The following is a 23,521-nucleotide window of genomic DNA, read 5'->3' as shown; positions in this document are numbered from 1 at the left end:
CAATTTGTGGATTCTTATATGAATGCATCAAAATGTCTTCCCTCATTTTTAAAAGGGAAGTTGTAGGAAATAGACTGCAAAATATCCTGGAGTATTTCAACTACTCTAACATACCCTAATGTTTAAAAAGGGCAAAATTTAAATCCAAACATCATAGGGTATGATTCCATGCCTGTGATCACATCACTTCTGCCCTGCAGCTCCTAAGGGCTCTTACCTTCAGGTACACAAGTTCCAGCCATAACCACTGCTGGAAATAACAGCATGCCTACTACCTGTCATTTGATGGGTATAACCGACCATGATTTCCACCTTATCCTTAGTGGGAGTAGCCTTCTACATGTAGAAAAGCTTGCGCTCTTTCAGCTGCTTAAAAAACACACACTATACCCTCCAATATTTCATAGATAGATAGATAGACAGACAGACTTATTATGGTTGAAGACCAGCAACATCACAGTACACAACAGACTATGAGTAACTATAAACAAATATAGAGTGCATCCCACATGGACAGAAAATACAGGAGAACCTCGTTACTCGGGGATTCAGTATCTGCTGTTTCACATATCTGCAGTCAGGTAATTGACATCCAACCTTGGTATACCTGGAAAAAAACTGGAGGGAAGGTTTAAACCCACATATCCGTGGATGGGTGTGTGTGTCAGAAATTACCTCAGAGGTCATTTCTGGCTGCCATTTTTAGCTCAGAAGCCATTTTGTGTGTTAAAAGGGAAAATTTGCTATTTTTCACCTCCCAAATGGAGGTTCTTGGGGGTGGGATCGCTGGAGACCCATGGAGTATAGTAGGCTACTTTCCCCCATGTTTCTAGGGCCATTTTCAGTTTCCCCTCTTTTTTTGTGACCTACAGGAACTTAGCCTCTGCAATCCCATAGACATAACAATTCAGTATTTGCAGTTTCATTATCTACAGTAATTGCAGAGAATGGAACCCCCACAAATACTGAGGTCCGCCTTTATAGCAAAAATACAAATATGCCAGTATATTACTACTAATACTACTAATACTACTATGGATATTTATTTATCACTCTTCAACCAAAGTTCTCCAAGCAGTTTACATAGAAAAACAGACAACACATAAATAAGATAGTCCCCTGTCCCTAAAGGGCTCACAATCTAAAAAGAAAGATAAGGTAAACACCAGCAACAGCCACTCGAGGGATGCAGTGCTGGGGTTGGATAGAGCCAGTTGCTTTCCCCATGCTAAATATAAGAGAATCACCACTTTAATGAGTGTCTCTTTGCTCAGTTAGCAGGGGTCTATTCGGGCTAGTTAGTTAGCAGGGGTCTTTTAGGGCTAGTTTTGAACATTCACCTCAAGAAATGGCTTGGGCCCTGGGTATTTAAGAGAACATCTTCGTCATGAACCCCACCACCCATTGAGATCATTAGGAGAGGTCCGTCTGCAGTTACCACTGGCTCGTCTGGTGGCTACTCTAGGACGGGCCTTCTCCGCTGCTGCCCCGAAGCTTTGGAACATGCTCCCTGCTGAAATAAGAGCCTCTCCATCTCTGACAATTTTTAAAAAATCTTGAAAGGAAACATCTGTTCACCCAGGCTTTTAATTAAATACCATTTTAATAGTTTTAACATTGCATGAAACCAGACCGGACGTGGTTCAGGTGGCTATGTAGATGCTGAAAATATAAACATCCTTAAAACCACTTCCAGTGCTGCTCTGACCTTGAAGCTTGTCTTTCTACAGTCTCACCAGTTGTAGTTAGGAATGTGCATAAAACTGGAAAACCCAGTTTGGCTCGAATCGAACTGGATTTGAATGGGGTCTGGTCTGGTTCCATGCACTCTCAAGCTGGACCTGGCTGAGTTCGAACCAAGTCTGTTCAAGTGAGCTCGAAGTTCTACTGGTAAAAGGGAATCTGGTAAGGATTCCCTTTTACCAGTAAAGGGGAAGGGTGGACCAGGGAGCTTTCCTAAAACTAGTTGGGGTGGGAGGGGAGTTGCAGCCATTGGATGGGATGTGGGGGGGGGTGGCTCCCCACAACCAAAGCAGTAAGGACCGGTTTGGACCCAGTTTGGGCCTTTGTGCAGGCATAGGGGTAACTAAAATGGCCTCTGCGCATGCGTGGAGGCCATTTTGTGACCTCCACGCCTGTGCAAAGGCCCAAACGACCCAAACTCGGTCCTAACTGGCCCTGTCTACTCCGGCGGGTATGTGGCAGCGGCACTTTTAAGATAAAACATTACCCCCCCGCGCTCCAACAAGTTTTAGGGAAGTCCCCTGATCCATCCCTTACTGGTAAAGGGGAATTCCCCTTTACCAGTAAATTCCAAGCTGGCTCGAACCAAACCAAGCCTGGTTGGGCATGTATTCGGGCTGAACCGAGCCAGGTTTGATTTGACCCGAACCTTTCGAGTTCAGCTGGCTTGCACACCCCTAGTTGTAGTTTGTATTGCAGCAGCAGCAGCACTAGTTACATTTCTGGGAGTTAGTTTTGATTTTTCCAAGGAGAAGCTTCAAACACCGTGAAATCCTACAAAGCTGAATTGACCAGAGGCTTCAGTGAGAAACAAAAAACCAACATGTGTGCCACAGGAAATTACTACTTTACCATATGCCCTTCAAGTAATTAAAAAGCTGTTATCTGCACACAGAAAAGCTGTTATCTGCACACAATTTGGCCCAGGAAGAATCCCAGCTTGAGGCAAATAGCACCCCTGTGGAAGGCCTTAGTACAGCCTCCACAGAGACCCAGACAGAAGGACTCCAATGGAGCCCCAGCCGAGACCCCCCTGAGTCAAGACAGTGAGGATCCCCAGCCATCTACCTCCTGGGGTTTCTCACCATCTCCAGACCCCCAGGGGGACCCTGGTGAGTCCGATAGAGAGGAGCTAACCAGCCCCCAGGAGCGCCATCACTGCTGAGCCTGAGCCCATCTGTAGGAGCAGCAGAGAAGCACTCACCTGGCAGCACAGCAATATCTGCTAGGAAATGTACTCCTTGGGTGCAAGAGGTCTACTCAGGAGGAAACTCAGGACCAGCTCCAGCTGTAGTGTCTAATGAGCTAGAGACCAGCTATCAGCTAGAACTCTTTAAAAACCTCCTAGAGTTTCAAGATAGCTGCTGGTATAACACTTCTGCTTATTGTATTCCCCAGTTCCCAGCCCCACCACTGAACTACCCAGTAGCGGTGTGCATGGAACTGGTGCCTGCAGGTTTGAAGGGGGGGATATATTTAAGGATGGGGGAAGGTTCTCTTATCCCTCCTGCCGCATTCCCCCTGCTGGCTCTGCCTTTTAAAATGGTCCGGCAGGGCAGCAGCGTACCTCCCCCGCCCTCCCCCGGTGCCTCCTTGGACTGGAAGTGCCTGGTGTGCACGTGCACTGGGCACTTCTGGTCCGAGGAGGCACCAGGGCAGCAAGGAGGTATGCTGCCACCCTGCTGGACCATTCCTGCAGCCAGGAATCTCCCTGTGCCCTATCTTGGAGAAGCTAGAGAGGGAACTTGAAACCTTCTGCTGTTCCCAGAGCAGCTCAATCCCCGGAGGGGAATACCTTACGGTGCTCACACTTCTAGCCTCCCATTCATATGCAGCCAAGGGGTCTCCCATTTTTATGCAATCAATATGCACCCTGCTTAGCTAGGGGGACAAGTCATGTTTGCTACCACAAGACCAGCTCTCCTCCCTGAAAGAAGGAAGAAAGGAAAAGAAAAAAAAATACAAGTTTATATTGCATATAGTCAACATAGTCCTTGGATTTATGCCAAAGATATTTAGCAGTCTTTTAAAAGGAACTAACAGATCTAAGAGATGAACTAAGCCAAGAGTTTAAAAAATGGTGTGGCAGAAGAGTTAAAGTACAAGAATAAAGAAAGAAAAGAGATAAAAGAGAAAGAGCAGGATTTATTAAGAGTAAAGGTAAAGTGTGCCCTTGAGTCGGTGTCGACTCCTGGTGTCGACTCCTGGTGTTTTTTCTTTGGTAGAATTCAGAAGGGGTTTACCATTGCTATCTCCTGCACAGTATGAGAGGATGCCTTTCAGCATCTTCCTATATCGCTGCTGCCCAATGTAGGTGCTTCCCATAGTCTGGGAAACATACAAGCCGGGATTTGAACCAGCAGCCTCTTGCTCCCTAGGCAAGTTACTTCCCCGCTGAGCCATTAAGAATAGAGGGGAGAGAATAATAGGGATGTGCATGGAACCACGGAGGTGCACATGTATGTGGTGCGCGTGCGCGCCAGCGGCGAAGACAAACGCGTGCGCTGCAAAGGGCACATGCGTGGCACCAGCTCTTTCTACTTTAACTCTTTGAAGACAACGATGGGGGCAGGGGCAGCAGGGAGGAACTCTGCCACCCCAAGAATGCTTTTGGAAAGTCCAGCAACGGAGGGGGAAGAGCAGCGGGGGGGGTAAGTACTACCGCCCCCCTTAAAGACACACTCCCCCCCCCACCGGACCGCCGGAATTCCAGACCGGTCCGGAGGCCTTTTGTATGGCCCCGGATCGGTCCGTGCACACCACTAGAGAATAAAGAAGGGGAGAAACTGAGTCTATTAGATCAAAAGGTCTAATAGATTGAGAAGGAAAAACATTAATAACTTTTTCTAGTAGAACTGCTCTGTCGTTCTTTTTTCCTGTGGCCTCATTAGGGATGTGCATGAAAGCAGTTTGTGTTTCCGGCCATTGAAATGGGGTCCAGCCATTGAACCGGGCTGATCCGGTTTGTGGCGGGTTCAGCAATATACTTGTAAAAGGGAATCTGGCAAGGATTCCCTATGGTAAGGTGGGGTGGGGGGAGAGATAGGGTATTTAGTGTCTTGATTTTTCTGTGGCAGGAGTGGGGGCTCTTCCAACCACCCCCTCCCCACCAGCCTCCGAAACAGCAGCCCAGGTCAGCTGCGGCCCAATTCAGGACTCCGCCCATGCATGAAGGACCGAACTGCTTTTCAGGAGGCTGGTGGGGAGTTTGGAGGAGTCCCCATACCCACTGCTGGAAAAATCAAGGTACTAAGTACCCTTTCTCTCGCTTCCCCACCCCACCTTACCATAGGGAATGCCCCTATACTTGTAAAGCGGAATCCCTGTCAAATTCCCTTTTACAAGTATATCCCTAAACTGGTTCTTTTAGAACTGGGGCTGGACTGGTTCAAACTCGGACCAGCTCCTCTGGGAGCAGGGGCAGTCCATTTCAAACTTGGACTGGCCAAGCTTACTTGCACATCCCTAGGCCTCATATACAATTTTGGTTGTTATAGAGAGTAAGTATATCCTTTATTATGGTCTTTGACCAGATGCACTTTGGGTTATTATAATACTTCGTACAACTCAGGAGAGGAGAGCTGGTCTTGTGGTAGCAAGCATGACTTGTCCCCACAGCTAAGCAGGGTCTGCCCTGGTTGCATATGAATGGGAGACTTGATGTGTGAGCACTGCAAGATATTCCCCTCAGGGGATGAAGCCGGTCTGGGAAGAGCAGAAGGTTTCAAGTTCCCTCCCTGGCTTCTCCAAGATAGGGCTGAGAGAGATTCCTGCCTGCAACCTTGGAGAAGCCGCTGCCAGTCTATGAAGACAATACTGAGCTAGATAGACCAGTGGACTGACTCAGTATATGGCAGCTTCCTATGTTCCTATTTTCCTAACTTTGTATGATACTTTCTACACCACTGAATTTTCCTTTTTATTTAGCTTCTTAGGGTTTGATGGAACACCTGTATTGGCATCCTCCCTCCATAATAGTTATAATTGGATCTAATTCTCGAACCACAGAGTGGTTTTCACAAATTTTAAACTATGCTGCCATAAATCAACAGTTGTTATTACTGAAAGTGGAAAGTAGAGTTGGTAGACGGCTATTTGAGTTCATTGTGAAGCCTGGGACAGACTTCTACAAACAAAGAAAGGGTTTGGACAATGTTTTGTTCTCTACCATTAAAAACCCTATGAAGGGATTCATGCAAGAAACGGCTATGCAAGCACATACGCTTGTTAGATGGATGGAAGCCCAGAAATTCTTTAGGCTTAAAGGTGAGAGAGAAGAGAATGATACAAAAAAGGCAGCCTAACTTCCATTTGGTAACTTCATTGCTACAAACCCGTTTTCTGTCAAAAAGCCAACACTCTGTTGGTGCAAGAAACATTCTTTCAACTCTTAAACAACATTGAAAAACCAAAGCAGGATAAACAGTATGCATAGACAGCACTGAGAGGCTGTAAGCTGAGAAGTGAAAATAACTGGAGGATATCTCCTAATTTGGATTCTGTTTCACACTGGAACATGTGTGGCCCTCAGAAACATTGTTTGCTCAAAACAGAATTGGTGTTGATAAATGTATAGACTGTATACAGGATCTGGACTGATCATCCCATTCAAATTAATGGATATTAAGGGAGTCATGATTAACTTGTCTTGTTTCAATGGTGCATAGTCATGATGAATTGAGTTTAAACCCTCTGAGCTTAGAAGATCCTAACAGAACATCTTGTCGGACTCTTTTTTTCATGTCAGGTAGGGATGTGCACGAACTGAGGTTTGTGCACAGGTTTGGCACCAAACCAGTTCGGTGCTCTGAAGCTCCATCGGGGCAGCGAGTGTCACCTTTAAAAGGGACTACAGCAAGTCCTTACCTGCTTTTTGCTGCTCCATGCAGCTTCCTGCTGCGGCTTTGCTCCCCACAACAGCCCATGAGTGGTGGTGGCGCGGCAGTGGCACGCACATGGCCTCCATGAATGTGTGGACACCATTTGCGTGGTCACCATTTGCATGGTCAGAATGGTGTTGCTGATCATGCAGATGGCATCCATGCATGCGCAGAGGCCATGTGTGTGCCGGCGCCGTGCCACCACTGCGCACGGGGTGTTGGAGGGAGCGATGCTGCAGCAGGAAGCTGCATGAGGTGGCAGAGAGTAGGGATATGCACAGAACCAATCCGTGCACTCCCAGGAGGGGGGGGTCACTTTAAGGGACAGAGAAGGTGCCTCCTACCTTCCCATCCCTGCCCTGCTGCTTTCCCCCCACTGGTGCTCTCCTAAACTGCGTGGGTACGGAGCTGCAGCATTCTTGCTTGCAACCCTGTTCAGCATTGCCACGCTCATGGCTGACAAGCATGCATGTTGGCCATGAGCGCCGGTGGGGCGGAAGCAGCGGGGCAGGGATGGGCAGATAGGAAGCACCTTTCCTGTCCCTTAAAGTGATCCCCCCCCCGAACGCAGGACCTTCAAACTGGTTCAGCACTCCAGAAAAGGAGCACCGAACCAGTTCCGTTCACATCCCTAGTGGAGAGCAGGTAAAGACCTGCTGTACTCCCTTTTAAAGGTGCCGCTTGCCACTCTCCTGCCCTCCCCTCCAGCAGTGCTTCAAAGAGCCAGACCTGTGCACAAACCTCAGTTCATGCACATGCCTAATGATGGGTAACTGGAGCACATATCTCCCTTTCACATGTTATGTATTTACCACATCAACTGCCGCTGTACCTACCATGCTGCATAAAATGTAAACTGACTCTGAGATATATTACACTGCAATATAAAGAAGGTAATCATTTTACATGAGGATCTCAAATAAGACTAAAGTTTTATACTTGAGATGGATGGCCCAATCTTACAGTCAAGCCTCTTCTATTCTCTTTCTGAATCTACATCCAGATGGTGCATTTGCAATGAAATCAGTGAAAACAGACGCACTTTGACCCATAGTTACCTATGACCTTTGCATGTTTGATGAGGTCATACTTCTACCCTGGTAACCTTCAGATTCTGTTCCAATGTGTTATGTGCAGGGCTACCTTTAAAGACTTCTCAAAAACTTAATACAAAAATACAGCTGCTAGGTGGGACTGGCTATTGGGAACATACCTTGTTTAACATAGTTTGCTTAGTGCTGGCTACCAATGCATTTCCAGACACAATTCGGTGTACTGATTAACCATTAGAGTCCTAAATGGATTGAGACCAGGGTACCTGAAGGACTGTCTTCTACTGCCCACATCCGATGCTCATGTTCAGAGGACCTTGTGTGTCACCCCACCACCACCCTCTGAATTTAGGTGGGCAGTGAGCAGAAAGAGGGCTATCTCAGTTACAGAAGCCTGCATATATAAATGCACTTCTCAGATACTTTCACATGGTGACAAGTTTGCTATCATTTTTGTGCCAGAGGTGTGTGTGTGTGTGTGGGGGGTGTTCATCCATGTTTTCCAAAATATTTTATAGCTGGTTTAAACAGTTTTACTGTTCATCCAGATTTTATCATTCAGTAATACTTCTGTAGTTTCAAATTAAGCTTTTTAAATTTGTATTCTGGATTAATTTTACTATTTTTATGTGTGAGCTGCCTTGAGAGTTATCTGAAGGCTGGCATACAGATATTTGAAATTAATAAATGAAATATAAAATATTGAAAGAAAGAATGTGTAAGAGCCTCTCAGGACTCACCTGGACTTGGATCTTGAAACAGAAACTTCTGTGGAGAAGGAAGATCAAGATCCCACTGCTGGCCCCAGCAGAGATTGGGTCCAAAAGGAGTAAATACTATCTGAGAAACACTTTAAAGGCACTGCCCTAGAAGGAATCTCATCTGAGAAGGTTTTGGGGTGTGTGTGTGCAGGCTAGCATACTCAAATTGGACGTCCACCCTAGCTTTGTACATGCCCCCATCACCCCCAGGACCTCCACGTCAGAAGGAGCAATGTGTTTGTGTCAGACCAGAACTGAAGACACAATACCAGTTTGGCAGTCTGAGACCTTCCTATTCACAGCCTTACTCAGGAGAAGGTGGCAAGCACAAATGTAGGAAACAGATCAGGGCCCAGATGACAGGAGCAGGGAGCAGCTAGGCCGCCTACAGAACTACTGATTCACTGCCTGATGATTGCTGTAACCTCAGCTTCTTAAAAATAGCTTCCTAACCTGACTTTAAGCCCAGCTGCTTGTTGTTTCCTGGCCTGGACAACTCTCCTGGGACTTTTACACACAGCAGACTTTAGCGCTAGTTTACTGGGAGGCTTTTCTGCAAACTCGAAGTTGTCTCCCAAACTGACGGAAATAGTGGATTTTTTTTACCCCAGATATAAATCGGGGTTAAAAAAATAACTTTAACGTGCAGAGAAAAACCCGAATTGTGTGTGAACTGCTCCCTGATAACTCACAGAAACGTTGGAGTAAATCTGGCCGATACCTGAATGCACCCCCTCCATTCCAGAGGAGATGTGAGTTAAAGGGCTTTAAAAGCCCCGTGTGAAACACTTCTTGCTGAGCTATGCATTCTGGTTAGAACCTGATTTTGCTGCTCATATCCTATAGAAAGCTCCTCAGCGCTCAGAGATCAGAGGCTGAGCTGTGCTGCTGCCCAGGGTTTGGCTACTCAGGAGATCCAAAAAAGAGGCTAGATGGTTGCAAGTTGTCTAAGACTGAAAGTTGACCACCTCTAGCTTACTCAACTCTGTTTCAAAATGGGTAAAATGAGATTGCTCCAATATGTTTGGTCTAAGGGAAATTTGTGGTATTTTCATATTATGAAATAATGATATAATAATAGCATATATTATTCATTTATGCATTATGTCACAGGCTAGTGCTAGAATAATGGCTGTACAGATGGTGGGCATATAACTGATTTGCCATATTAGTTTCTGTGGCAGAAAAACTTTCACAAGATATTTTTCTAGAGTATTACACTTTTCTCTTAAATTGCAAAGAAAGGCATTCAACATGTATGAACTTTATCAGCTAGATTTAGTGAAAGTATTTTCTTTCACAGGTGTAGCACCATACATTGAAGCCTTTGACAGACTCATAAATGGGAGTGTAGCCGAGTTTCTACGGAATAGTAAGGTCCTTGATGGTGATGTGAAGACACATGTAAGTATTTCTCTACATTTTACCTCCCAATGCAGAACTATGATTATCTCAAAAGATTTTGGGCTTCCTCTCTTTGATTTCCAGAAGGTAACTGGAAGAGATGCTGTGGGGTAAGAGAGTATTTCATTTGGAATATGTCTAGATTTGGTCCCTTCTGGATTGGGAGAGGGACCCTAGCTGCAGCTTCTCTGTATGCCTCCTTTTGCCTGCTACTTGGTGTTTTGCTCACTTTTAATTGCTGTAACATCTTGCACCTGGACTGGGTTTGCTTGATAGATGGGTGAGAGCCACACCTGTTGGCCTTTTAATCTTTTGGCTCTTAAAAAGGGGAGCTGTGCCAGGGGCACAGCCTGCCATTGGAGGCAGTCTTCGGGAGTGGGATTGAGGGCTGGGGCCAAACATATTGTTCTGGACTCCTCAAAGGAAGACTCCTGCAGACTACAGTTTGTCACCTAGTAATGGTTTGGGCCTGGTACTGGTATGTGTCTTGGGTTGTCCAGAGGTAGAGAGGTAGGGGATGACTTTGGGGCAGCTGTTCCAGTTGTGGTGGTGAATTGATGAAGATACATATGGTGCTAGTAGTTCAGCAGGCCTATAGGGGGAGAGAATTCAGAAATTTAATTGCTGTTTCCCCCTCCAGCAGGCCTACCACCTCTTTGATCTTGGACAGAGCAGTGCCAATTACCCACACAACTTCACATTATTATTCTGTAATGCCAGGTTGGTTCAAAATAAGTCTGAGATCATCCATGACTTGATTATGGATGGAGGCTCCGACCTGGTATGCATTACAGAGAGCTGATCGGGAGAGGCTAGTGGCCTATTCCTTGGTGCAAGTTTTACAAAATTCTAATTTCCACCCTCCTAATTTGGCCTCTCGTCCAATTCCTGCACTTCTCTGTGTGGACGATATGGTAATATTATCCTTTTCAGAGATAGGTCTGCAAAGCCCTTAAGTCATTCACTGCCTATTGTTTGGGAGAAAGATTAGAAATTAACTATAAAAAAACGAAGGTCATGGTATTCACCAAGAAATGCTGTAAACACAGATGGCAGATTAATGGCCAAGAAATTGAGCAGGTTAAAACTTACAGATATCTAGTGGTGGTTTTCCAATCAAATGGCTCCTGGAAGGCTCATGTTACCCGAGGTTCGTTCGTTCGTTCATTCATGCATTCATTTATTTATTACTTTTCTATACTGCCCCATCCGAAGGCTCTGGGCAGTGTACAACAAATAAAAGACAAAGACAAAAACAATTTAAAACAAGCTACTTAAAACAATGTAAAAACAAATTTAAAACAATTCAGAATAATTTAAAACCAATTAAAATACTTAAAAACAATTTAAAAACCTTGGAAGGCCGGGCCAAACAAGTAAGTCTTTAGGGCTAGAAGTGCAATACACTTATAGCACTCCAATATGCAGTTGCACTTCAATACATAGAAGCACAACTGCTCTGTCTAGATTATATTTCTCCAGGGGAGGTAAATATATACCTACAGCGGTGAAAGCCTTTCAGGGTAAGGTAACATCTCAATTATTGTATGGTGCTCAAATTTGTATATACTCAAAGTTTCATTCTCTGGAGGCAGTACAGTCCAAGTTTCTTAGATCTATTCTTAGTGTTCCACACTGCATGCCAAATGCTTTGGGTTGCTTATTTTCAACTATTGGCTTAAATTAATCTACAACTCTTCTGGTTTGGCCGCCCTCACCTTAATGGACAGCTTTTTCTCTAGATGGGAAAATGCAGTGGAGAAGAAACTTCTCTGTTATGGCCTCCCGCCAGGGGCATAGCTATAATTGAGCGAAAGGGTTTAAAGAACACGGGCCTTCAGCTCCTGAGGACCCTCCAGATCCCTCCCTCCCTATTTTCCTCATTATTTCCCTCACTCTGGGGGGCCGCCAGAGAGAGGGATGAACACGGGCCCCCTCTCCCCTAGCTACGCCCCTGCCTCCCGCTTTCAGATCTGGCTCGTATAGGCCTTCTTAAGGCCAAAGAATCAACTCATGAGTGCCTTTGAGGTTTGCGCTTCAAAAGTATAGAGCACAAACTACATACTGTGTGGTTTTAGGAAATCCTAGACAAACCTTGTCCCTGGCTAATTACTTATACAAATTTTCCCTAAGCTCTGCCATGCCTTTACTTTGGCCCATATACAGGTGAAACTCAGAAAATTAGAATATCGTGCAAAAGTCCATTAATTTCAGTAATGCAAATTAAAAGGTGAAACTGATATATGAGACAGATGCATTACATGCAAAGCGAGATAAGTCAAGCCTTAATTTGTTATAATTGTGATGATCATGGCGTACAGCTCATGAAAACCCCAAATCCACAATCTCAGAAAATTAGAATCTTACATGGAACCAAGAAGACAAGGATTGAAGAAGAGAACAATATCGGACCTCTGAAAAGTATAAGCATGCATATGTATTCAGTACTTGGTTTGGGCCCCTTTTGCAGCAATTACTGCCTCAATGCGGCGTGGCATGGATGCTATCAGCCTGTGGCACTGATGAGGTATTATGGAAGACCAGGATGCTTCATTAGCGGCCTTCAGCAATTCTGCATTGTTTGGTCTCATGTCTCTCATCCTTCTCTTGGCAATGCCCCATAGATTCTCTATGGGGTCAGGTCAGGCGAGTTTGCTGGCCAATCAAGCACAGTACACTGTATACTTTTCAGAGGTCCGATATTGTTCTCTTCTTCAATCCTTGTCTTCTTGGTTCCATGTAATATTCTAATTTTCTGAGATTGTGGATTTGGGGTTTTCATGAGCTGTACACCATGATCATCACAATTATAACAAATTAAGGCTTGACTTATCTCGCTTTGCATGTAATGCATCTGTCTCATATATCAGTTTCACCTTTTAATTTACATTACTGAAATTAATGGACTTTTGCACGATATTCTAATTTTCCGAGTTTCACCTGTAAATGTGTTACCTTCAGCTGTTCTGAAGGGTAGATTCCACGGTATGTCATATTCCCAATGGCTCTGCCCCTACTGCTCAGGCATGATTGAGTCAGTGGAGCATGTATTACTGTATTGTGTATTTTATAGAGATATACATTCTCTTCTTATTTGTCCAATTTTGTTAAATTATCCAGTCAGGCCAGATGACTTCTATGTCAATTTTCTCCTTTCTGACTCTGATGCCGAGATTACCTGCTGTGAGGTCAAATTTTGCACCACTACTCGTAACATCAGGAAATGGCTAACTCTTATGTTATGTAAGGTACATGTGTTCTGGTGGTGGGTTGGTAGTTTAGTATTCAGCATTATTCATTATTATTTAGTATTGGGGTATTTTAAGTTCTGTTGCCTGTATCTGTTGATTATTGTAATTGCTGGCTGGTCATGGACCATAATAAATGAATGATGATGGCTAGTGGTCCAATATGGTCCCAGCTTCTCCCAGTGGGTTACTCCATGGTGGAGCAGGTGGCTGTGATGTATAAGGATGCTATTTCCCTTACCAGGAACCCTGTCAGGAAATTGGCCTATACTGAACGTGGGTACTTATGTCTAGGGACCAAGGATAGACTGGGACTCCCACTGCCCAACAGAGTATCTAACTGAGCAGACGGATCTGGTTACAGGGTTGGCATTGGAGTTGTCCAAGTTATTCTTGGTGGGGGTCTTCAGTGTTCATTTCTGGACCGGGTTATTGGTAGCGGCTCAGGAGTTCATAGTGGCCCTTATGACTATGGGCCTATCCCAATTGGTCTCTGGACCAATGCATGATGCTGATCACATACTGATCATGATGCTGATCACATGCTGAGTTTGGCCTTTTGCTCTGATCAGGGTGGTGTTCCGTGGGTAGGGATTCTTGTCATCTCCCCATTGTCATGGATGGACCACCATCTGGTTAAGGTAGGACTTGCAACCACAGCCCACCTCTGTAGGGGTGAAGGACCTATTAGGTTGGTTGATCCAAGAAGATTATTGGCTCCAGTAGGATTCCAAGAAGTCTTGGAAAGGTTTAGAGTTGGCTCTGCTAGTGATTCTGTCAGTGCTGTGGTGCAAACATGGAATAGTGAACTCACTAGAGCAGTAGACACAATTGCTCCTAAGGATCCTCTCAAACCTGCTTCAGAATTGGCCCCTTGGTATTTGGTAGTTACAGGAGATGAATCAGCGAGGTAGACGATTAGAGTGCAAGTGGAGGAAGAGTCAGGGCGAATCTGACAGATCACAATAAGAGCACATTTGAAGATCTATTCTTTGGCTGTGTGGGGTGGCAAAGAAGCGGTTCTTTTCTGCCCACATTGTTTTGGCAAATTCACATCCAGTGGAGTTGTCTAGTGTAAGGGGGATAGTACATGCCCCCTCCCCCTTGAAATTGAACTTGGAACCACTAGGCTTTTGAGTGGGCCATGGGATTGAGACTGCCTTGGTCAGCCTGATGGATGATCTCCAATTAGGTATTGACAGAGGGAGTGTGATTCTGCTGATCCTTTTTGATCTCTTGGCAGCTTTCAACACCACCAACCATGGTATCCTTTAGGGTTGCCTGAGGGAGGTGGGATTGGGTGGCACTGTTTCACAGGGGTTCCATTCCTATCTCTCTGGTAGATTCCAGATGGTGTTGCTTGGAGACTGCTGCTCTGCAAGGCAAGAACTAAAGTATGGCATTCCACATGTTCACTGAACTGGCGGAGGCCGGTTCGACGGCAGGGGGGATAACTTTAAGGACAGGGGAGGGTGCACTCCCCCCGCTGCATTTCCTCTAGGGATGTGCCCAAACCTGTTTGGAGGCCCTTTTATGGGCCTCTGAACAGGTTTGAACATTGTGGGGTTCGAAGTTGAAGGCAGGGGTTGTCTCACTTTAAAGGGTGGGGGAGGATGCACTTACCCCTCCCTCTGCTTTTTCCGTGCCAGTGCTTGGAATTTTACATGTCCTGCGGGACAGCAACGTGTGTCCCTGCCTCCCTGTTTGCTCTTTGGATAGAAGTGGCCAGAAGTAGCTGGTGTGCGTGTGCCCACTGGGCGCGTGTGCATGTTGTGATCGTGTATGTCGGGTGGGCACACTCGCACTCACAGTGCACGCGCTTGCATGCCCAGAGGGCACATGCGCACCAGCTACTTCTGGCCAAAGAGCAAACGGGGCAGCAGGGAAGTACCCTGCCACCTCATAGGACTTGTAAAATGCCGGGCGCCGGTGGGGGGAAAGTGGAAGGAGGGGTAAGTGCACCCTCCCCCACCCTTAAAGTGACACACACACACACACACACCACCATCGAGCCACCCATGCCTGGTTCCATGCACATACCTAGTTTGCTTCACTGGTGCTCGCTGAAAAATCAGTCCAGCAGAGTGGCAGCGTGCCTCCCTGCCACCCCGTCCGCTCCTCGGACTGGAAGTGACAGGAAGTAGCATGTGTGCGTGTGCACTTCAGGTACCTGTGCATGCACGGTGGGCGTGTGCCCGGTGTGTGCACGAGCGAGTGCGATGTGCACATGCCAACATGCGCGTGTGCACATGCTACTTCCTGTCACTTGCAGTCCGAGGAGCCGATGTGGTGGCAGGGAGGTACGCTGCCGCCCCGCCCGACCAGTTTTTCAGTGAATGCCGGTGGGGAAAACGCAGGTTGGGGCAGTGGCCAGGAGCGCTTTTAATAAGCTTTGGCTGATATGCCCATTTCTGGAGGTAAATGACCTTAAAACTGTGATGCATATGCTGGTAACCTCCAGGCTTGACTACTGTAATGCACTCTACATGGGGCTGCCTTTGTACATAGTCTGTAAACTATAATTGGTACGGAATGCTGCAGCCAGACTGGTCTCTGGGACAACCCAAAGGGACTGATTTTAAAAGAATCAATTCCACTGACTACCAATATGTTGCCAAGTGAAATACAAAGTGCTGGTTATTATCTATAAAACCCTCAGCTGCTTGGGTCCAGGGTACTTAAGAGAGCATCTTCTTCATCATGAACCCTGTTGCCTACTGAGATTATCTGAAGTTATCCAGTTACGGTTGCCACCAGCTTGTTTGGTGGAGACGTGGGACCAGGCCTTCTCTGTGATTGCCCCGGTACTTTGGAATATGCTCCCTGACAAAATAAGAACATCTCCATCTCTGTTTGCTTTTAGAAAGACCTATTTTCTCAGGCTTTTACTGAAATTAATTTAAATCTGTTTAGTAGTTTTTATTCTATGCATTTAAAAAACTTTTTAATTCTGTGGAATTGTTTTAATTGTTTTTACTTAATTTTATATTTTAAATCGTGTACATTGCCTAGAGATACATGTATCAGGTGGTTTATAAATATGATAAATAAGTAAATACAACTGTATTCTCCCAATACATTGATCATAATGCAGCTGTACATTATTAGAATAATAATGTAATAAAAGTTCAGTTGGGATGTTCAGCTGGGATCAACAAGGTTCAGTTCAAAAGTTCAGTTGGGACCAACAAGGAGGAAAGGTACCACCAAGTTCAGGAGGATGCAAGCATGCCTTTTAAGTAGAATCAGGGAAGCTATAAAATGGAAGATGACTTCCCTCAGAAAATGGAAGCCCTGCCCAAATAAAGAGAACAGGAAGGAATATAAACTCTGGCAAAAGAACTGCAAGAACACATTAAGTGATGCAAAAAGGGTTTGAGGAGCAAATAGCTAGAATTGTCAAGGGGAATAACAAAAGCTTCTTTAAATATATCAGTCTCTCTCTCTCTCTCTCTCTCTCTCTCTCTCTCTCTCTCTCTCTGAAGCAGAAAACCTGTCAGGGTGGTGGTTGGACCCTTAGATGATGAAGGCATGAAAGGGATTATTATGGAGGATAAGGAGACTGCAGAGAAGTTGAATGAGTTCTTTGCATCTGTCTTGCATGAAAAACTAAAAAGTAACAAAATTGCCAAGGCCAGTTGGCATCCACCCAAGAGCTCTGAAGGAACTCAAATGTGAAATTGCTGATCTAACAAAAATATGTAACTTGTCCCTACAATCAGGCTCTGTACCAGAGGACTGACAAGTAGCAAATGTAACTCTGTATTTTCAAGAAGGGATCCAGGGGATATCTGGGAAACTACAGGCTGGTTAGCTTAACTTCAGTGACAGGTAAATTAATGGAAAGCATATTTAAAGGACAAATAGGTTAAACATATAGAAGAACAGGCCTTGCTGAAGAAGAACCAGCATGGCTTCTGCAAGTGAAGGTCTTGCTTCACTAACCTTTTAAGGGTGTCAACAGGCATATGAATAAAGGTGATCTGGTTGACACAGATTACTTGGACTTCCAAAAAGCTTTTGACAGAGTTCCCCACTAAAGGCTCTTGAGTAAACTTAGCAGTCATGGGATAAGGGGACAGGTTCAGGTGTTGATTGGTAACTGGTTGAAGGACAGGACAGTTTTCACAATGGAGGGAAGTAAGAAGTGGGGACCTCTAGGGTTCTGTACTGCGACCAGTTCTCTTTAACTTGCTCATAAATGAACTAGAAGTTGGAGTAAGCAGAAAAGTGGCCTGACTTGGAGATGACACTAAACCAGGCCTGCACAACATACGGCCTGGGGCCCGGATTCGGCCCGCAGGGACTTTTTTTACTGGCCTGCAGTTCTCCTGCAGCAACACAGGAGCTGGAGACTGCCTTATAGCACCATCCTAGGCAAGTTTTCTCAGAAAGATGTTCCATGGTGTATCCAGTGAGGCTTACTCCCATGTAAGTACACTGAGGATTGCAACCTTAAAACAACAACCATTTAGGGAGAGGAGAAGACTTGGCATTTGTTTGGGGCTGGCAGGCCTTCAAGCGGCCCCACTGATTGAGCAGGGACAGGACCTATTTTCTGGCCACTATCCTTGGTTAAAACTATGAGTCCATTGACAGGGGGAATAGATCCACAAGTAACTAATAACATTTTTAATTGTAATGCAATACTGTGCTAAAAATTGACCTCGGCCCCTGCACGCCAAACTGTGGATGGTTCCGGCCCACTAGGGCATTTGAGTTGTGCAGCCCTGCACTAAACTATTTAGGGTAATGAAATCCACAAAAGATTGTGAGGAGCTCCAAAAGAATTTCTCCAAACTGGGTGAGTGGGCGACAAAATGGCAAATGCGGTTCAATGTAAGCAATACCACTTGCAGGGGGGCAACGGCAAGAGGGCATGCCCTCAACTCCTGCCTGTGGCTTCCAGAGGCATCTGGTGGGCCACTGTGTGAAACAGGATGCTGGACTAAATAGGCCTTGGGCCCAATCTAGCAGGGCTGTTCTTATGTTCTTAACTAATGAAGAGCAACTAAAAGAGAGGAATACAGAAATGTATTAAAAGACCTGTGTGTGTGTGTGTGTGTGTGTGTGTGTGTGTGTGTGTGTGCACGTGCATGTGCACGTGCATGCGTGCTAAATGATAGTCTGGAGCCTCTTTGACCTACAAGCCATCTCCGTATGCAGCTAAGGCTGCTATTAATATACAAGTTCTATTGCTCCTGCTGGGCAAATTTAAATTTCTCTGAAATTAGGAACTTGGTACTTTACCACTGCCAAGTTAATAAGGAAGAACTGGTATGCCCTGGGATGTGCTTAATTTAAGATAATCCAGCATTGGAGCAGAATACATACTTTTCCAGAATGTCTAAAACAGTTACTATCTGACTGAAGACTGTGTACTGTGGTTCATTTAGTGCCTTAGATAATCTTGACCTTGTAGCAGAGAAGAGATGCATTGTTATATATTGATATAACAATGCATCTTCCTTTTTGAAATCACTTGTTTGAGGTGGCAGGAATTTTAAATATTGCTGTGAAGGTTGGATATCCTACAAGTTTACTAAGTTGATCAATTATTCTTGTTAAAGAAAAATTAAGAGAGAGCAGAAGAGAATCCTATCTACTTTTCAAAAAGCATCATTATGGCATATCCTTTGAATCTGTGAATATTAGTTTGCACAATGAACATTTTTGTTTACTGTGATTCTGTTTAATTCCAGATGATATTTCATAAAATAAATAAACAGAGGGCACAATCCAGTCAAAGTTAAACACCTTTAGGTTCCACTGGGTGAACAAAAACCACTTTGATGAGACTACTCATGACTAATGTAATCTAGATGTCAGCCACAGATTTCATATGCTTGAATCTCTTCTGCTGAAATCAGTTGGACTTAAAAGTGCTTAACTTTGGCAGTATTGTATTCATACTGGTTTGCATGAGTTAATAGTAATGAGCAGATCTCTGTCTACAGACCATTCCAATTTTTTTTTTTAAATCCCACTAAAAGTGTTTATGGGGCAATTGTGGTAGTCCCAATCCATCACTGAGTTCTCCATCTCCATGTGATAAATGGTGAAGTGACGTAGCGGGGAAATGACTTGATTAGCAAGCCAGAGGTTGCTGGTTCGTATCCCCACTGGGACCTATATCGGGCAGTAGCAACATAGGAAGATGCTGAAAGGCATCATCTCATACTGCACAGGAGATGGCAATGGTAAATCCCTCCTGTATTCTACCAAAGACAACGACAGGGCTCTGTGGTTGCCAGGAGTCAGCACCACACCAGGAGTCAACAACACAGTTTACCTTTACCTTTAGCCTTGCAGAAAGATAAATTTATTTGTTTATTCAATTTGTATACCGCCTTTCATAAGGCATCCCAAGGCCTTATGTTAGGCTTCAAGTGTTATTTAATACTACTTGTTATTGTTAAAGGAGATAGTCATTGCTATGCTGTTGGGGCAAGCGCACAAAACTAAAGGGTTGGTTTTTTGTTGGAGTTTCTTTGGTTTTTAAGGAGCAAAATGGGTGAAGGAATAGCAGTCCTATGGGGGAAGGGGTTGTCTTTCTAGTACTTGCAGCCCCTGCAGAGGTGTTGCACATGATTAGTGATTAACCTTATGATTAGCCAATTTAAAAAATACATTGAATGGGGATTTGAACTTGAGTCTCCCCGGTCCTAGTCCAGCACTCTAACCACTACACCACACTGGCTCCTCGTGGACATGAGAGGATTATCTTGGAGGCCTTCAGGAGAGCCTTAAAGACCCATCTTTTTAGCCTGGCTTTTAATGATATCTAGTCTTAAACCGTATTAAAATTAAATGTTTTTTATTTTAATTGTTTTGTTATGTGTTTTATTTTAATGTAAATTGCCCTGAACCACTTTAGGAAGGGTGGTATATAAATTTTATATAATAGTTTGTTAAACTGAAAAGCATGCAAATTTATCTGCTGCTGGAGCTCAAGGACACCTCTGAGTTGGTTATCCTCCCCAGGTGCTCCAAGGCGGGACTATGCTAATTAGCTGAAAGCCTTCAAGAGCCTGTGGAGGAGAGCCCCACACAGTTCTTTTAGTCCTGCATTCGCTCCAAGCAGATTCTCCACGCCTTTCCTCATTTACTTTTATAGGCAAACCTTGTTTCTTTTCTGACCTTTTAATTCTCCATTCATTGTTCCTTCCTTCCAGTATTTACTTTAGCAATAGCAATAGCAATAGCACTTACATTTATATACCGCTCTATAGCCAGAGCTCTCTAAGCGGTTTACAATGATTTAGCATATTGCCCCCAACATTCTGGGTACTCATTTTACCGACCTCGGAAGGATGGAAGGCTGAGTCAACCTTGAGCCCCTGGTCAGGATCGAACTTGTAACCTTCTGGTTACAGGGCGGCAGTTTTACCACTGCGCCACCAGGGGCTCATTTCATACTTTCCAGTCCCTTTCTTCATGCACAAAACAAACAAACAAGAACCCTCGGCGTTTTCTCTTATCCCTGCTTTCCTCTTTGCTCCCCTGCCCACCCCCTCTCTGCCATGGAGCATTCTTAGAAGCTGAGGACAGTTCTGCTGCCGCGGGGGAAAAGGCAAAGCACATTCCCTGCCTCTATGAGGGCCCTGGGTGTTTTGCTGGTGCAGGCAGCACCAAAGAAGCCCACACTGTGCCCAAAGCAAGCAGACCAGGATGCCAAGACGGGCCGTGAAACCTGCCGAATGGTGGCGCTAAGGGCAATGACGAGCTCCAAGGGTGTGGGCCGGGTAGTGGCCTCGCCACCTTGCTCAATTGAAGATGAGGCTCTGAGGCGCTGCAGTGACAGTCTTAACTACCCCGTCTCCAAGCAGCTCAGACCGTGCCAAACCACCATTGCCTCTCCAGCCACACCGAATGTGGTGGGAACTTCGGGAGTCTCATCCCTGCTGGGCCACTCCACTTCATCTTCAGCGAATGAGTCAGGCGCCAGGGAAGCAATTTCAGATGCTGCTGGGCACAGGCGGCTGCAACCACCCCAGACCCAGGGCTCAACTACCTCATCACTGCAACTGGTGAGATCTGACCACATCTGACTTTTGTCCATATCTGACCTTCTAAGCCTAATCCTCATCAACCTGCCTGCCCCTCCCCCCGCCTTCACAGTTCTCCAAGGAGATGCCACTAACATGGCAAATTTGCCTTAAGGACACACTCTCCATGTCTTTAAGGCAAATTTCCTCTTCCAGGTCTAAAATAACCTCCCCAGTGAGGTTCGCCTGGCTTCATCACTTTGTTCTTTTAGATGCTAGGTTCACCCAAGCCTTTTAATTTCTGATTTTCAGATTTGATTCGATTTTTAATTAATTTTAAAATGAGTTTTTAAACTGCTTTGTATTGTTTGTATTTTCATTTCTCCCTTTTTGTCTGTTATGATTTAATGTGTTATGTGTTTTTATTGTATGCTTTAATCCTGCCCAGAGAACAATTTATTATGGGGCGGCTAACAAGTTTAGCAACAACAACAACTTCTGGAAAGAAAAAAGGAACTAGGATGGAACGGTCCTCTTCACCTGACTCTTCCTCCTTGGCCTCCAGTAGCCCTTCACCCAAAAAGGCAAAAAAAGTGCAGGTACTAAAAAAAAAAAAAAACAACAACCAAAAAAACACACCCTAGGACCAACCTTTCCAAATCTAAAACCTCTAGTGCTTCTAAGGGCTCAAATCAAAAGGACCAAGAACTTTCAGGGGATGACTCTGGGGCTGCAGGCTGACCCACTACAGCTGTCCAAGGGGGACTTGGTTTTCCTAAAACCAAAGACATAGAGCTGCCTTTTCCAGAGCAATTCATTGACACTATTAAGCAGGAATGGCTATTGCCTGCTGCAAATAGGAAGTCACTTGCAGTGGCAAATAGGTTTTACTCTTTTCAACAGGAAACATCAGACCTCCTTAAAACCCCTCCCACAAATGCAGCAGTGGTACAACTCATATCTGACTCTCTGCTCCCACGAGATGGCAAAGCCTCCCTAAAGGACTCTGCTGACAAGCGTATGGAATTCGCACTCAGGTGGATGCATGAGAATTCATCCTTAACAACTCACTCCTCCACAGCAGTATCAATGCTAGCTAAAGCCTTACTAATTTGGCTAGACGATTTATTACAGGAACCACCTTCTGTTCCAGGCCACCTGAGACAGCAGCTTTTAAAGATACAGAAGACACAGGCATTCGTGGCAGATGCCACCCTTGACTCTATCCGTTTCTCCTACAGAGCATCAGCTGCATCAGTAGTGAGAACACGCAATCTCTGGCTTAAACACTCAGGTTGACACCGTGCTGAAAACCAGTCTAGCAGCTGTACCATACGATGGCAGCAAACGTTTCAGGGAAAGGTGCTCAAAGACATCCTGGTGGAGTCCAAGGATAAGTGCAAGGCTTTGCCATCCACTCTCCACAGATTGGAATGCCCGACAACCAGGAGACCATTTCAGTCCTTTCATACCTTCAAGCCTACCTTTAGAGGGTGAGACAGAGACTCCAGAACCCAGCACACCTTCTGGAACTGCCAACTCCTGCCCAACAAGCCTTTCAACCAGGGCCACTAGCCCTTCACGCAGCAGCCCAAGTCAGCAAAGCTGATTCGGAGCCCACCAAGCTGGGGGATCAGCTATCAACACATTTCTATGCATGGGAGTCCTCCACGACCAATTACCGGGTCCTCAACACCTTAGAGACCAGCAACAAGATAGAATTTGATGCAGTTCTTCCAAGCCTCTTCCTTCCTACTCCACATTCTGGTTCACCTTCCAAGAACTCTGGCCTTCTCTCAGCAGTCCATCACCTACTAGAAATTGAGGCTGTAGAACTTGTTTCCCACCCCCAACAGGGAAAAGGCATCTGATCTGTTTTGTTCACAATTCCCAAGAAGGACAGATCTCTAAGGGCTGTTCTGGACTTCAGGTTGCTGAACTGATGGGTCACACAGAGATAATTCTGGATGGAGGCCCTCAATTGCAGAGGCACTCCACCACTCTAGACTACCTGACATTGATAGACTTAAAGGAGGCCTACCTTTACTTCCCTATTCACCCCAGCAGCCGACATCTACTACGGTTCATGTATGCAGGGGTACATTACCAGTACACAACTCTCCCTTTCAGGCTGTCATCTGCACCCTGGATATTCACGAAAATCTTAGCACCATTAGTTGCCCACCTCTGATTGCAGGGAATTCAAATTTTTGCCTTCCTAGACAATCTGTTGCTACAGTCCCCATTCCTCCACACTGCCCAGACAGATCTCCAGACCACACATCAGACACTACATGACCATGGCTTCCTGATCAACGGGGGAAAGCCAGCTCCTTCCATCTCACAAGATTCTACATCTAGGAGTACTCTTCAACACACTAGAAAACCGCCTGTTTCTTCCTCCAGACACTGAGAGAAGCAACTTTGACAATCATCACCAAATGA

The 23,521-nt window shown here is 45.3% G+C and overlaps 1 protein-coding gene across 9 annotated transcripts in view; it reads left to right on the top strand.

Annotated features, from left to right (window-relative positions):
• The window catches only part of CAP2 (cyclase associated actin cytoskeleton regulatory protein 2), a 105,855-nt gene that overhangs the window by 25,255 nt on the left and 57,079 nt on the right, over nucleotides 1–23,521 (top strand). For 5 of the 9 annotated variants that reach the window (XM_053246690.1, XM_053246689.1, XM_053246692.1 and 2 more), the window contains exon 3: nucleotides 9,740–9,840. The exons of 3 other annotated variants lie outside the window; for them this stretch is intronic. In XM_053246690.1, the coding sequence (XP_053102665.1) occupies nucleotides 9,740–9,840 (101 nt within the window). Of the gene's footprint in view, nucleotides 1–9,739; nucleotides 9,841–23,521 lie in introns of those variants that run through there. One more of the 9 variants, XM_053246696.1, reaches the window with a different exon arrangement.

Source organism: Hemicordylus capensis, chromosome 4 (genome assembly GCF_027244095.1).
Source record: "Hemicordylus capensis ecotype Gifberg chromosome 4, rHemCap1.1.pri, whole genome shotgun sequence".
Taxonomy (NCBI): domain Eukaryota; kingdom Metazoa; phylum Chordata; class Lepidosauria; order Squamata; family Cordylidae; genus Hemicordylus; species Hemicordylus capensis.
The sequence above is the reverse complement of the archived record's forward strand: the minus strand, read 5'-3'. Positions and strand labels throughout refer to the sequence as shown.